At 42.0% G+C, this 14,982-nt stretch overlaps 1 protein-coding gene and 1 long non-coding RNA gene across 5 annotated transcripts in view; one reads left to right on the top strand and one right to left on the bottom strand.

Annotated features, from left to right (window-relative positions):
- The window catches only part of PTPRM (protein tyrosine phosphatase receptor type M), a 428,935-nt gene extending 426,407 nt beyond the window's left edge, over nt 1-2,528 (top strand). For all 4 annotated transcript variants that reach the window (XM_079982864.1, XM_079982863.1, XM_079982862.1 and 1 more), the window contains 2 exons: nt 30-165; nt 1,731-2,528. In XM_079982864.1, coding sequence (XP_079838990.1) covers nt 30-165; nt 1,731-1,784 — 190 coding nt within the window. In that variant the 3' untranslated portion in view covers nt 1,785-2,528. The remainder of the gene's footprint in view (nt 1-29; nt 166-1,730) is intronic.
- LOC307219648 overlaps nt 1-14,982 on the bottom strand; it is a 38,502-nt gene that overhangs the window by 10,642 nt on the left and 12,878 nt on the right. Inside the window, exon 2 of the long non-coding RNA XR_013840478.1 lies at nt 3,643-3,808. This is a non-coding gene — a long non-coding RNA (uncharacterized lncRNA). The remainder of the gene's footprint in view (nt 1-3,642; nt 3,809-14,982) is intronic.

Below are 14,982 nucleotides of genomic sequence, written 5' to 3'. Positions count from 1 at the left end.
AAATAATCAAGTCATTGCTTTTCTTGCAGAAATGGAGGTGGCCGCAGTGGGACGTTTTGTGCAATCAGTATTGTTTGTGAAATGCTGCGACACCAGAGGGCTGTTGATGTTTTCCATGCTGTGAAGACCTTGAGGAATAATAAGCCTAACATGGTGGACCTTCTGGTATGAGCTTTTAAACTGCTCTACTAAGTAGGGGGGGAAATTCCTGTTATCATAAGGCACAGTGACATTTTTGAGATTTAAACTGAGAGCGGTTCATAAAAGCAAGCCTGTTGTTTTCTAAAGGGGATAATGAAATCACTTGGCTTGTAAAAGTATTTTACACTGCTTTCCTCCCAAGGAGACTTGTTCAGTGTATGCTGGGGTTTTTTGTGAAAACTTTCAACTTTCAACAGAACATCCTTATTAATTTCCCTTTCTGGCAGTGCAATCCACATGGAGAACAGCCTTTGTGTGGCAGAAATAATAGTCATGTAAAATGAAATGCCAGATTTTCAAATTATATATTTTATAAATAGCTTAATCTCCTAATATTTATCAAGACTGTGAATTTCAGTTTGACATTCAGAGTATTGCATTTAATTATGGCTCTTCTATCTTGCAGAAGGATTAAAAGAGTTCAGAAACAAAGGGCCAAGAGCAATTATTTCCTTGTAGAGTGTTTTATGGAACTTCTTATATGTAGAATTGCTGAAATGCCAGCTGTTGTTCTATAAAAACCATATAGGACACCGCAAAGCATCAGGGCATTATGGTCTACTTTGTTCATCAGTAGTGTAAGGAAGGATGCATCCTGCTAAAAGAGCATTTGGATAGCTAAACAAGTACCGTATTTTTCGCTCCAAAAGATGCACCTAGTTTTGGGAGGAGGAAAACAAGAAAAAAATATTCTGAATCGCAGAAGCCAGAACAGCAACAGGGATCTGGCTTCTGGGATACCGTATGGCTGTTCTGGCTTCTGGGATAACCGTGCCAAGCCTCTTCAGGGCAGAGGGATGAAGGCTCCCCCTGCCCAAAGAGGGTGCGCGCGGCTAAGGCAGAAGCCAGGACAGGCCCGTCGCTGAAGGGGCGCTGCGCAGTTCTCCCTCTCTGAGAGGGAGAATGCTCAACGCCCCTTCAGCGAAGCTGGAGAAGGAACAGAAGGAGACCCTTCTGTTCCTCCTCCGGCTTTGCAGGACAGGCACTGCACAGAGAGGGAGAGCTGTGCAGCGCCCCTTCAGCGAAGTGGGAGGAGGAACAGAAGGGGCTCCGTTCCTCCTCCCGCTTCGCTGAAGGGGCGCTGCGCAGCTCTACCTCTCTGCACAGTGCCATTTGCTCCATAAGACGCACTCACATTTCCCCTTTTTAAGAGGAAAAAAGTGTGTCTAATGGAGTGAAAAATACGGTACTTGGTCATTGTGATTTCAGCATTTGGTTCATATTTATTTTACCCTTCTTCCAAAGAGCTCAGAGTAACATATATGGCTCTTTCCTTCCCTCTGTTCTATCACTTTTCTGTAATAGAAATTTCCAAGTGTTCTACTTATTTATTTGCTTATGTGAATAATCTTATTGCCATTGCAGTAATTTTAAAACTGATGAACATTAACCATGTATAAATCTGCACAGAAATTTGTATTATTATGTAATTATAACTAATAGAAAAAGGAAACTTGTGTCCTTGAAACTTGTGTCCTTGATTTAGTCCTTGCTGCAATTGACATTGTTTTCATGTTTTGATTTTCCAGGATCAATATAAATTCTGCTATGAAGTGGCTTTGGAGTACTTGAATTCTGGCTGATGGTGCAAATAGTGCTGGGAGGAATCAAAACCTTTCACCACCACAATCAAAGCAAGTTGCTTCATGATATCTGTGTGTATGAGATGAGGACTTCTCAGTGTTATGCTTATATTGCTTTGTACTGGCTCTTTTTAAGAGCCCAAGAGCGTCTTTCCAAAAAAAAATAATGCTTGCACTGCCCATTTTCCACAGTATGGCCGTTGCTTGAGACACCTACAAATCCCACAGTAACACAAAAAATGCACCAGTGATTGGAAACCACTATCATATAAATCCATCAACTTGATATACCAGTCTAGTCACCTGGTAAATTAAAGAGCACAATTCTATTCTAATGAAGAAATTTGTACTTTTCTGTTGTACTTTTTTGTTGGCAGTGATCCTCTGTTGTTGTCAGAGACTATAGTGTACATTTTTGTTCTGTGGAGAATGCCGTCTAGCATTTTGATAATGTATTTTAGTTACATTTGTATCCTATTTGCTCCTAATAAAACAAAGCATTTGTAGCTTCAACCTAACTAATAGCTACACAAACAAACCACATTAACTTTGCTGAATTGTATTTTCTGTCCAACTTGTATTGTTTCAGAAAGGAGAGACTTGACAGACTTTCCATTAAGAAAATGGAAAAAATACAGGATGATCAGATTAATATATCCAAAGCTTTTCCCCATTTGTTTATATTGTAAATATTTTTTTGATTTCATCAAATTATTTATTCATTAAAAAGAAATCTTTTGTGAAGCACAGTGAGTGACAATCATTTTTATTAAACCCTGAAAATGCTTAATGTATTATACTGTAAACATTTGTTTACCCTGTCTGGCTTCTCAGCTTAATAAATAATTACATATACAATACAATCTCATTTAATAAATAGACTGCTATGGCATGGAACTGCCTTCAGCTTAACTTAATACAAGGCTTTCAAATGATTACATTACTGTGGCAGAGTTGGACATTCTGATTCCTGAGAGGTCATAGCTCAGCATTTGAACATGTATACATTTCCTGTGTACATAACATTCCAAAAACCAATCCTTACTATCTTCAGTCAAATAATATTTTCCCTGGGTAAGAAACCTGCCAAACTGCAGACAAATAGGTCCAATGACTTTCGTGCTAGTTATATGTAACTAAGCCACCTGTCAAGGAACGAGGTGGGGATATAAATAAATATATTACGATATTATTATAATCTTCATTTAATTTGGGGTGGGGGAAGAGAACTAAAAGCGATTAACTTTCTTGGTAAAATCATTCCTTCTAATTACAGGCTTTTCCTATGGCATTTGCTTTCCCTTCCCCTGTCACCCTTCCCTGGTGGTTTTCTTATACGGTAGGCTTAAAGACATTTAGTTTTGCTTTTGTCATACATATCTGGATCACCAAACACCATGAACCAAATCACTTCAAGAGCCACTGCTTTGACTTGTATCACCTTGTACAAACCCCACTTCACCTCTGACAAGCCCAAAATCCAAAATTGATACAAACCCCCTAGTATGTGATGTTAGGTGTTCAACATGCTCCTGATGGGCTTCCCCCCTGAACAGAAGTTTCCAGACTGTCTTCATGACCATCCCCAGTGGTTCAGTCAGAAACCACAAGGGCTTTGGTCCTTGTGGCAATATTATATCTGCCCAGGAGCAGCCAGAGCTGGCAAATCAGCTGGAGTTGCACAAAGGGTGCTGGGAACTGTAGCTGTGGTAAAGGTAAAGAATCTGGGATTCTTTAGGCGAAGCCATCTGCTTCAAATGTATGATGTGTACAAAGCTTGAATCAGTGCAGAGTGTTTCTCACCTCACTATATGTCTTTGTGGTCCTAATTAGAGAGAAAGAAAATGACCTCTTTTACCTGGTCCCAATGTGGGCGGCAGTTGCAGCCTGTTGCATCGGGCCCCAAGCCCCTGGAAGCAACACATGACTAGGCAGTTGGTAGTTGGGAAATCCATGGGCAGGCCACGTGGTACGACAGGAGTCCCCGCCAGCTCCCAATTTGAATTCTGGTCAATCACGTAACGCTAAGGGAGAGAAAAGACGTATATTAAAGTTAAAGTGAATCCTTGTTTGTTCTTACAAAATCATGTAACCATTATTGTTAAAATATATTATCCTGCACTATATCTAATGTTAAAAATCTTTTATGGAGCATAGTGAAATTTTCTACTAAATGCTTTGAGTCATTTTGACATTAGACTCTCATGACTAACTGGGAAGGTAATTGCAGTGTAACTGTTGGTGATAACTGAGAAGGATAAACCCTCTACCATAATAAGAACCAGCTTTCAAAAATATTTCAGCCAAAAAGTTAAGTTTTCAAACACAGAAAAGGTACAGATAAGTACCTTAACTTTTTCCATTAATAACTTTTTCCAAGTTCTATCCCTGCAGGACACTTTCTTGACTAATTGCACTCATATTGGAGCAACCCTTGTTCTAATGCACACATTTTCCTGGTTATTAAAAAATTATTTTACAAGGAAGGGCCCCAGGCTCGACATCTTGCTTCAGGAAGCTAACAATGGCTTCTTGTAGTTCTCCTCTAACAGAAGAAAATGTACCTGGAAAGGGAAATAATCCTAGGTAACATATCTGGATAAAAGCATCCTGTAGCTGAGGCCTCATACAGATAGCAATTTTTCATTAAAGTTCTAACACCGACTTTAAAAAAAAAATAAAAAAAAATATTACTTTTAAAAGGAAAGAAGACAGAAGAGAAAAAACAAAAGAAAGAAAAAAAAGACAACACAACACAATACACAAACAATACAAATCACAGCCCAAACCCATCAAACCAAACACACCAAACTAAACTAAACAAAACCCACTCCCTAACCCTAAATAAAACAAAACAAAAACAATTAAAAAAAATACATCTCCCCTTTTCGATACTCTTTCTTTCATTCCCTTGTTTCCTCGACCTCCTCTCACCTCCCTTTTTGTATTCCACTTCTACTAGTTATTTCAGCAAATCCTTTCCATCTTTCTCTATTCTCTATCATATTATAAATAACATATTTTTTTAACCTTATTTTAACATTAAAACTAAAATACTTATATATACTTAACTCCTTATAACATTTCTGCTAAATCCATAAAATATCAATCCACCATTTTTCTATCACTCATTAATTTTGCGATATTTCTATATATAAACTTTAAATTTTCCAATCTTCTTCCATCAACTCTAACACCAACTTTAAAGAAGAAGTGTTAACATCAGTCAAGAGTGGCAACCAACAGGGCAGAGAAGACTGAAAAAGTAACCAAAAAGTTGCTTCACTAGACACTGGTGTGTAACTGACTTTCTATTTCGCTAGATCTGCTTTTCAAAATGCCAGTCATTGCTATGTTTTCATTCATTGGCTAAAAACACTGAAAGCTGGGAGCAGACACTCACAAAACAAATAAGCTGAACAGTACCTGCACATTTGAACTTGTACTTCAGATTTTACAGAAGCAGTCACAGGTTCCAGCTTGTGTGTGGTGGGAATGAGGACAGATTATACACATTCGTGGGTTGAAAATAGGCCACAGCTATATTTGGACATACAACTGGCAAGCATGGTTGGGCATGGCAGTAGGGCAGGGATCTAGTCTGCTCCACTTAAAATGTACATTGCTGGAATATACTGTTCATTATCTGTATGGCTGCTGCTCACACTTTCTTCAAAATATAACACAAATTAAACTGGTTATTTTATTACATCTCTTAGCAGTTCTGATTTGTAAAAGTATGGCGGTCAATATATATAGATTCTAACTGGATGTGAAATACTTCACGATGCAAGGCAGGTAGAAGCTTCCCACCTGAGAAAAAGAAGTGAATCTGATACAGGCCCTTGAAGGCTTAATTATCAGATTTCTGACTCTGTGTCCTTTAGTCCTTGCAGGTTTTGTATCAAATGCCTGCAAGGTAGCTGCCAAATTAGACTTAAAAAGAGCTGAGCTTTGCTGGCAAAACAGCTTAACTTGTCTTAATTTGTATCAGAAGCACACACTTGAAGCCAGTGCTATTTGTATTGTTCCTCCTGTACTTGGGAACTAAGAAAGAAATGGGGTGCTTCCAGCCAAGAAATGCTATTCCACAAACTGATTTTTCTGACTGGAATTTTCTGTGCATGCAACAGGCAGGTTAGCTTTCGCATGTTCCATCATGGAAATGGTGGCTATTCTGCACCCATCCCAATGGGTGGAGGAAGTTGGAATGTATCCATATTGTGCTTGTTTTGCTCTGTTTGTATCCTATCACTCCATCCCTTGCCCTCTACTACCTTTTTTCCATATCGGGCATGCACACAGGTATGTTTGTACCTGTGCATGCATAAGAGCTCAAGAGCGAATGCTACCAGTTTGTTACACAATGGGCAAAATGACAAAGTCACATGACCCCCCACCTTTCTATGAGTTCCATATATAATAATAGGCCAGTCAATACTCGCAGCAGCATTCAATAACCGCTACAGCCTCCAAACCATTTTCAAGGAAAGCTAATGTAGAGCACATTACAGTAATTTAGCCATGAAGTTACAATGGATCACTGTGGCAGGGCTATCCCAATCCAGGAATGGCTATAGCTGGCAAAACAATCCTAGCTGGAGACAGGTACTCTTAACCACTGCAGCCATTTGAGTTTCCCATGACAAACCTGGATCCAAAACTATGTGTCTGCTCCTTCAAGGGGAGTGCAAATCTGTCCAGAACAGTTTCTTTCTCCATTTCCCAAATACATAAACCACCAACCAAGAGCACCTCTGTCTTTTTAGGATTCATTCTCATTTTGTTAGCCCTCCCCTCATAAAGGCCATTACTGCTTCCAGACACTGGTCTACCATCTGCACTGCTGCTCCTGATTCAGATGGAATGGAGACAGAAATAATAATAATAATAATAATAATAATAATAATAATAATAATAAAAAAATTATTTATATGCCGCCCTCCCCAGCCGAAGCCAGGCTCAGGGCGGCTAACAACAATCAAATAATCCAACATTCTAAAAACATTTCATTCTAAAAATTAATTACAGTGGTGCCCTGCAAGACGAATGCCTCGCAAGACAAAAAACCCGCTAGATGAAAGGGTTTTCCATTTTTCGAGGCGCTTCGCAAGACGAATTTCTCTATGGACAAAAACGTCTTGCAAGTCTTGCGATTTTTTTTTGCTTTCCCCCCCTTTTTCTAAGCCGCTAAGCCGCTAATAGCGCTAATCCGCTAAGCCGCTAATAGGGTTGCTTCACAAGACGAAGAAACCGCAAGACGAAGAGACTCGCGGAATGGATTCTTTTCGTCTTGCAAGGCACCACTGTAAAATCAAATTGATGGCAACCGTTAAGCAAAATTCTGTGCAGATTGCCAGAGGAGGAAGTCAGGCCTGGTGGAACAGCTCTGTCTTGCAGGCCCTGCGGAAAGATGTCAGGTCCCGCAGGGCCCTAGTCTCTTGTGACAGAGCGTTCCACCAGATTGGAGCCGCAGCCGAGAAAGCCCTGGCTCTAGTTGAGGCCAGCCTAACCTCTCTGAGGCCTGGGACCTTCAAGATGTTTTTATTTGCAGACTGTAAGTTCCTCCGTGGGACATACCAGGAGAGGCAGTCCCGTAGGTATGAGGGTCCTAGGCCGTATAGGGCTTTAAAGGTTAAAACCAGCACCTTAAACCTGATCCTGTACTCCACCGGGAGCCAGTGCAGCTGGTATAGTACCGGATGAACGTGATCTCGCAGTGAAGACCCCATAAGGAGTCTCGCCGCGGCATTCTGCACCCACTGGAGTTTCTGGGTCAGTCTCAAGGGCAGCCCCACGTAGAGCGAGTTACAATAATCCAGTCTGGAGGTGACCGTCGTGTGGCTCACAGTGGCTAGGTCAGGGTGAGAGAGGTAAGGAGCCAACTGCTTAGCTTGGCGGAGATGAAAAAATGCCGCCTTTGTTATAGCTGTAATCTGCGCCTCCATAGAGAGGGAGGTATCGAAGATTACACCCAAACTCTTAACGGACGGTGCTGGCACTAATTGCACCCCTGCAAGAGATGGGAGTTGCCCCCTCAATCCCATATCGTCCCATCCCAGCCAGAGGACCTCTGTCTTCGAAGGATTTAATTTCAACCAGCTCCCACAGAACCATCCAGCCACAGCTTCCAGACATCTGGTCAGTGTGTCTGGGGCCGAGTCAGGATGGCTATCCATCAACAGATAGAGTTGGGTGTCATCAGCATACTGATGGCAACCCAGCCCAAAACTCCGGACAAGCTGGGCGAGGGGGCGCATAAAGATGTTAAAAAGCATCAGGGAGAGTATCGCACCCTGAGGCACTCCACACACCAAGGAGTGGCGCGATGACAATTGCCCCCCAAGTGCCACCCTCTATCCCCGACCAGAGAGAAACAAGCGCAGCCATTGAAGGACTATGCCCTGGATCCCCACGTCGGCAAGGCGGTGGTCCAGGAGTTCGTGATCGACCATGTCAAAGGCTGCTGACAGGTCTAGAAGAATCAGCAGCCCCGACCCGCCTCGATCCAGCTGCCTGCGGAGATCATCTGTTAGGGTGACCAGAGCAGTGGCGTAGCGTGTCAGCACCCGGGGCAAGGCAAGTAATTTGCGCCCTCTAACCCATGGATTTGCGCCCCCTAACCCGTGGATTTGAACCCCAAACCCTAACCCCCAGATGTTGCGCCCGGTGCGGCCGCCCCCCCCTGCACCCCCCACGCTACGCCACTGGACCAGAGCCGTCTCAGTCCCATGACCAGCGCGGAAGCTGGTCTGGAATGGATCCAGAGCCGATGTTTCATCCAGAAACCTGCCAAGCTATTCAGCAACCGCTCTCTCAATCACCTTACCCAGGAATGGAAGATTCGAAACCAGGCGGTAATTGGATAGATCTAAGGGATCTAATGATGTTTTCTTTGAGCGGGCGCACCACTGCCTCCTTCAGTTCCCCTGGGAATATCCCGGGGAAAGAACTGTGTCATCAGCATACATGGTACCTTACTCAAATTGGATGACCTTACCTTGAAGCTTCATATAGCTGTTAAAAGACTACGTGGAATGAACCCCTGCAGTATAATAGCCATAGGCCAAGCAAGTAGGGTAGGAGAGCTGAAAAAATCACATCTGGAAACCAAAGCACTTCTAAAAGGCCAGGGACACAGTTTTCCACAGCCCTCTTGGGGCTAGGGTGCCTCATATACCAGAAGTAAGGTAAAGGTACCCTGGACAGTTAAGTCCAGTCAGAGGGGACTATGGAGTGTGGCGCTCATTTTGCTTTAGGCCGAGGGAGCTGCTGTTTGTCCACAGACAGCTTTCCGGGTCATGTGGCCAGCACTTCCGGCACAAGGGTGATGAAACAGCAGTCAAACCTGGGTCAGTCAGTCCTAAGAGATAGACGAGCGCTGTTCTGAAGGGACGGGCAATGTTATTTTACCAGATGTATTTAGCATTAACTCTGGAAGTGTATATTAAATTCTGACCAAACAAAGCCTCCTGGTGTATATTTTGCTCTAAGAGGTTGCCAGATGTGAAATATATTGGCATTATTTTCAGCTCTCCTACCCCACTAAGCAGAAATCCCCCAATGCTGCTTTTTGGAAGTGATCCTGTACATAACACCATGTTTCCACCTTCCACAGAAGGATGTCATGCTTGAGGCAAGCAGAACCAGCATGGTTGCACTTCCCTTGCGCCCCCCCTCTCTCTCTGAGGTGGCCTGTCTCGTTTTGCCACCTGAGGCTAAATGGGAAGTTGCTGTCTCCCATGGCCATTGCCATCCATACCTGCCAAAGCCAGGGTCACACAGTTTACCAGGTCTCATGGCTGTAGCATTAGTTTCCAGGTTCTTGTGGCACCCCCTCCCGCCCCGCCATGGGAGAAGCAGTAGCAACTTTTGCATTCTAGCGCAATCTCACCAGAACTCAGAAGGCAACATGGCAGCTGCTCCTACTTACTTCCCTGGGGCCAGGGTAGGGCAGGAGGCATTTGCAGTGGCACCAGAGAAACAGCTTCTTGCAAGAACCCAGAAGCCACTATCACTTCTGTGGTGAGGAGCCTCCGCCTCTGGAACCTGCTCTTCTCACTTCTCTGGTGAAGGGGGGCCAGGAGGCGCCTTTGGAACTCTGGCACCACAATGGGTGCCTCCCACCCACCCCACACCACCAGAGGAGGGTCAGCAGCAGTGGTGAAAGCTCTTGAGAGCTCCCTGAAACCCCAACACCCCCAGGCCTGTGATGATGCCAGCAGCAGCAAGTAGGGTGGCATGGTGGCAGGCAGGCATCACAGTGGGATCTGCCAACTCTGGATCCTGGCAGGATCCCACTACCAGGGGCAAGTGCCTCAATTTGTCTAATGGTAAGCCCAGCTCTGCTCCTGATACTTGGTTAACCAGGATGACCAAGGCAGTTTCACTGTCAGATCCAGGCCTGAAGAAAGGTTAAATGCATCTTTAAAACTCATTACCTCCAAACACCCTCAAAGTTGACCAGCCACTACCTTATTCAGAAATGGGATTTTATCAGTTATTTTCCCACTTTTCTATTTATAATTTATTCTTATTCCAGGCGAGGCAATGCTTCCATTGCTTGACTTTAAAATACAGAACACCTATTTTCCATTTTAAAATAGCATTTGTCTATCTTCATTGCAAGCCTGCCTTCCCACACTGCCCTTTCGTTAACATTAACCAACCTGTACGACTGCTTAATATCTTGTGATGAACTGGACAGTGTGTCAACACTGGTACAACGACAGTACTCCACATTCCAAATTAATCTGCTAACACTTCATCTAAAGCCCTATGTTGTAATTTTATCAAACCTTTCACATAGCCGTAGACCAAGCTATGCTATTAAATGCTCTTCATAACCAACCAGCCTGAATAATTTTGCAATGAAATTCTCATGTTCATCACCGTAAAACCTATTAAAGTTACCTCTGTGGTTACCTCTCAGAAACAGCCAGGGTCTTCTTGTTGTAAATTGCAAGTTTTGACATTATCAGTAGAATTACTAAAGAGACAAATTAAACTCAGCTGCTCATTCTTTCAGGACTGTGTCAAGTCAACTGCTTACTCAAAACAGCCAGAAACAATAAGGGGAAAACTGATTTTGCTTGTTTGGACTAAAGCTCTGAAAAGTTGGCCATTTACATTGGGTCTTCGCTTTTGCTCAGTTGGTGATAGCTCCAAGGTTGCAGATTCAATCCCCTTATTGGACAGCTGCATATTCCTGTACTGTAGGGTGTTGGACTAGATGATCCTCAGGGTCCCTTCGAACTCTACAATTCTATGATTCTATGATTTCCATGAAGCAAAATATATGAAATGACTTCTCTATTGGGCCAATTTCCCCTCTGTTTCTTCTACTGCATATTTCATTGGTAAATTATTTTATTGACTCCACATATACAAGGTCATGCAATTCTGCTTGTCATTCATTAATTTAATTCAGAACTCACAATCAATTATTAGGATCAGACTTCATCCATAAACATGGATCAAAAAGAAATGTGGAACTTAACACTGCTCATATGAGAGAACGATTTAAGGGTGCTAACTAATCTGTAATAACTCCAACAGCAGAATCGGAAAGGGCATGAAATAGCTGAGTTTGAACTATTTTTTTTTTTTAAAAAAAAAGAGGCAGTGGATTCCTGTCCCCTTAACAGGTGTTCATTAGAAATGCTGAGATGATTGTGTGATCAGCTAATGCTGCTGCAAGCAGACACTTGTAATTACTTCACATAGGTTAAGTTTCAGATGAACTGCCACAAAGTTCTTGTGCTTCTTTGCCGTTCACAGTTCCCACATACATATTCACTTGTGTCTGCCTCCAAAGGATAACACTAAATGTATGTGATGAACTCAAGTCCACAAAAGCTTGTGTCATTGTACATTTGTTAGTCTTTTAAGGCTCTGTGGAACATTTCTAACCGGTGTAAACTGGTTGTGCATGTATGCACCATTGTGGCAGCACCAATGGAGCCTATCTCCAGTGCCTATGGAAGACTTTTTTATTCCAGCAGGAACTGAAGTCTGGGTTTATAGTTTTAACTGATCTTTATCTCTCTCTCTTTTTCTTTTTTTCTTTTTTGCATTGTATTTCCTGTACACCACTTAGAAATTATAGTACTTAAGTGGCTTATAAATTGTTTAAATAAAATTTAAAAATACGGCAAAAGGCTTCCCTTATTTCTCTATGTTCAGTGCAAGCCATTTGCCAAGGCTGCTCCCATTGTAAATGGGAATCTAGCATTTCCACACAAATTGACACACTTATTCAAAAAACTATATTGCTTAACAGAATAAATAAAATAATCTTAAGTGAGTTACATAAAACCTAAAAATACAATGTTCAATTAAAAAATGTAAAAATGAGATAAAAATAAAATGCATCTCTATATCACCAATACAGTGTACAAATTTTTTTTAAAAAGTTAAGAGTCAGCGACTGGGGAAGCTTGGTTTAACAAAGACTTTTTAAGGGGCATTGAATGGCTTTGGAAGTATAAACATCATTGAAAGATGCCCACATTTGCAGCAATGCTTTTGAGCCAAAGTAGTGAGTTCTTATTTCCAGCTTCATTGTAGACCAAACTAAAATGGCCCTAGACTTGCACAGCTGGACTTCCTGTTCAGCAAGGTAAGGGTGGAATTGTGGGCAAGGAGCTGGTGCTGCATAAGCTCACCCAGCAAACGTGTAAGAGAAGGGCTGAAAAACTCCCCTGCTTGCTATGACATTTGGAGGATTTATTAACAGCATCCCTGCTTGTTATGAAATGCAACTCCTGTCATTTTATTTTACTTGCTATCAAGAGGTTGAGGGGACGAGGAGAATAACTCAAACAACAAGCAACCATTTTGTGCTTATTCAGTCTTCTTCTGATAGAGCTTTAAAAGTCGGTTCCCAGGGGTAGTTCTGTGACAAAGACCAGTTTTGGCACTGAATGAGAAAAGAAGCTAAAATTGCTTTGCAATATAACTGGAAGTAGAATTGCAACTATAAAATCTGTGCTCAACAGGCAGAAAACATGTTTATGACCCTGTTTTCAGGGCTGATATCCTACCCATATATACAAATTTATATACACTTGCGGAATGCAATTTAGTAACTGAGGGAGGGCTGTTTGTAGCTGTTCTGCTGATTTTGTAATTACTATGCAGTATGCAGTGTCAATATACTGACAAGAAGGGCACTCAAATTACAAATCACACTGTCCTAAGGTGGTGTGCCTAAGTATATGCTAAACTATACTCTGCAGATGTATGGAGATTGATTTTACTCAAATGGACATAAAATCATGCTCTGGTTCCAGAAGAGAAGTGAAGGCTAGCTTACTGGTGGAACAGGAATAGCCGAACTCCGCACTCACAGTCACATTTTGGGTTTTTAAAAAATTCAGTCAGGCATAAGATTTCCTTTCCTAAGGTTACCAGAGTTCGAGACCTCAGACTGGTTCATAGGATCTTCTGAGCCCTGAGGCAAAATTGGTGGTGTTTTACCACCAATGCCTCCTACTCCTCTTGCGTAACAGGATCTCCACCTACTCAGCCCTCAAAAAACCATGAAAGGAAGGAACCTACAGGCAGCTCCCCACTTGTGTGTGATCTACTTATCTCAATGGTTTTGCTGCTGGAAAATCTGAGGTTATTTTTTAGTTGATAGGCAATCAGGAAAAATACCAACTCTTTAGTATTCAGCCTGTAAAACTAAAATAGTAAAAATAAAAATAAAATACAACTCTCTGCTTTCCACAGTGTCTCACCTTGAGTGGGTGCAAGACTAAGGTAACTGTTCTTGGGAATCAATTTTTGTTGCAATTAAACAGAAATAGGTTTAATGCATAAATAATACGTACAGTAATCATGCTAGATCGTTTGAAGACTTGAAGCTGTTCAAATTTGTGGAGGTAGGGAACCCAGAAAAATATGGCCCTTTATAGGCTGAGAGCTGGTGACTGACCCAAGTTAGAAAGTGAGCAAAAACAGTAAGTACTGTAGTGAGTTTAAAATATGAAACTGAACGTGTTCAAAGTATTTTCTTTCTGTTGATTAAGGTTGCAAAATTGCTTTTGTTTGTGTTTTGCTGAGAGTGGTGAAACTGTGGGTGTTCAGAGTATGATAGTGTATGCTGCAATAACTGCATTAGTCTTTAAGATACCATAACATATATTTTTGGGTACCTTATTTCATACATTCCTTTTGAGGGGAAGGCATCCTCCTCTGGGAAATGCACCAGCACCACCAGTACCGCCTTAAGCTGGCCTTGGCCATTCATACAGTTTGTGCCTCATTTTTAATTCCGTTTTTAATTCCATTGTCTTCTTTAAGGGAAAAATCCCCAGTTCGGTTGCTCTCTGCATGGGCTTTCCTTAGCTTTTCCTTTATGAAAAATCCTCTATCCTGATATTCCGCTATACCCATTTGAATTAAACTAGCCTTCTTACCTCATGCTTTGTGTCACTAGGAGAAACTAGCAATCCGGAAAGCCGCCTTTGTCTCTATACATGTTCCCTCTGATACCATTGACCTAGCTCAGCCTTCCTTAACTTGGTGCACTCCAGATGTTTTGGGCTACAATGGCATTAATGAAAATTGTAGTCCAAACCTTCTGGAAGGCACCCAGTTGGGGAAGGCTTGCTTAGCTACTGCAGCTTTAAAGAAGACCTTGATATATTTTAAGGTTTCCCCTTGCTGGATCTCAGAGGTGCCTGTGCATACAGAACAGAACTGGCAACATCTGTTCCACACATGCTAGCTGCATTAAAGAGATTTAGAGATCTATCAAGCTAAAAGTTAAGATTTTGTAATTTTAATAGCAGTTAGGACTTTATTCTCATCTTATCCCTCTGTCTGAACAGATTTTGGCAAAGTGGGAATGCCCATAGGGGAGGTAGAAGCTAAACTTATATCCAGATTTTTGCATCAAATTTCCTCCTTTCCCATTGCATTAGTTGTGGAGACATTTGTAAATGGACTCTCATCAGCTAAAAGAGCAAACATCTTGACTGCAGACACTTCATGTTTCCTAAGAGACTATGCCTGTCCACAAGTTTCTACACGTGTGTCAGAGCTTCTTCATACATGTTTAGAGTGGAACTAGATCACTAGTGAGTGTGGGACAACAATACTTGCCACAAAACTGCTGCTTACTGCAAGGTGGCAGGGAGGCGGGTGTTGTGCAAATGCACCAGCAGGCATGCCAGTTTGGCTCTGCCAG

Source organism: Podarcis cretensis (genome assembly GCF_951804945.1).
Source record: "Podarcis cretensis genome assembly, chromosome: 7".
Taxonomy (NCBI): Eukaryota; Metazoa; Chordata; class Lepidosauria; order Squamata; family Lacertidae; genus Podarcis; species Podarcis cretensis.
This window is presented reverse-complemented; position numbering and strand designations above follow the sequence as displayed.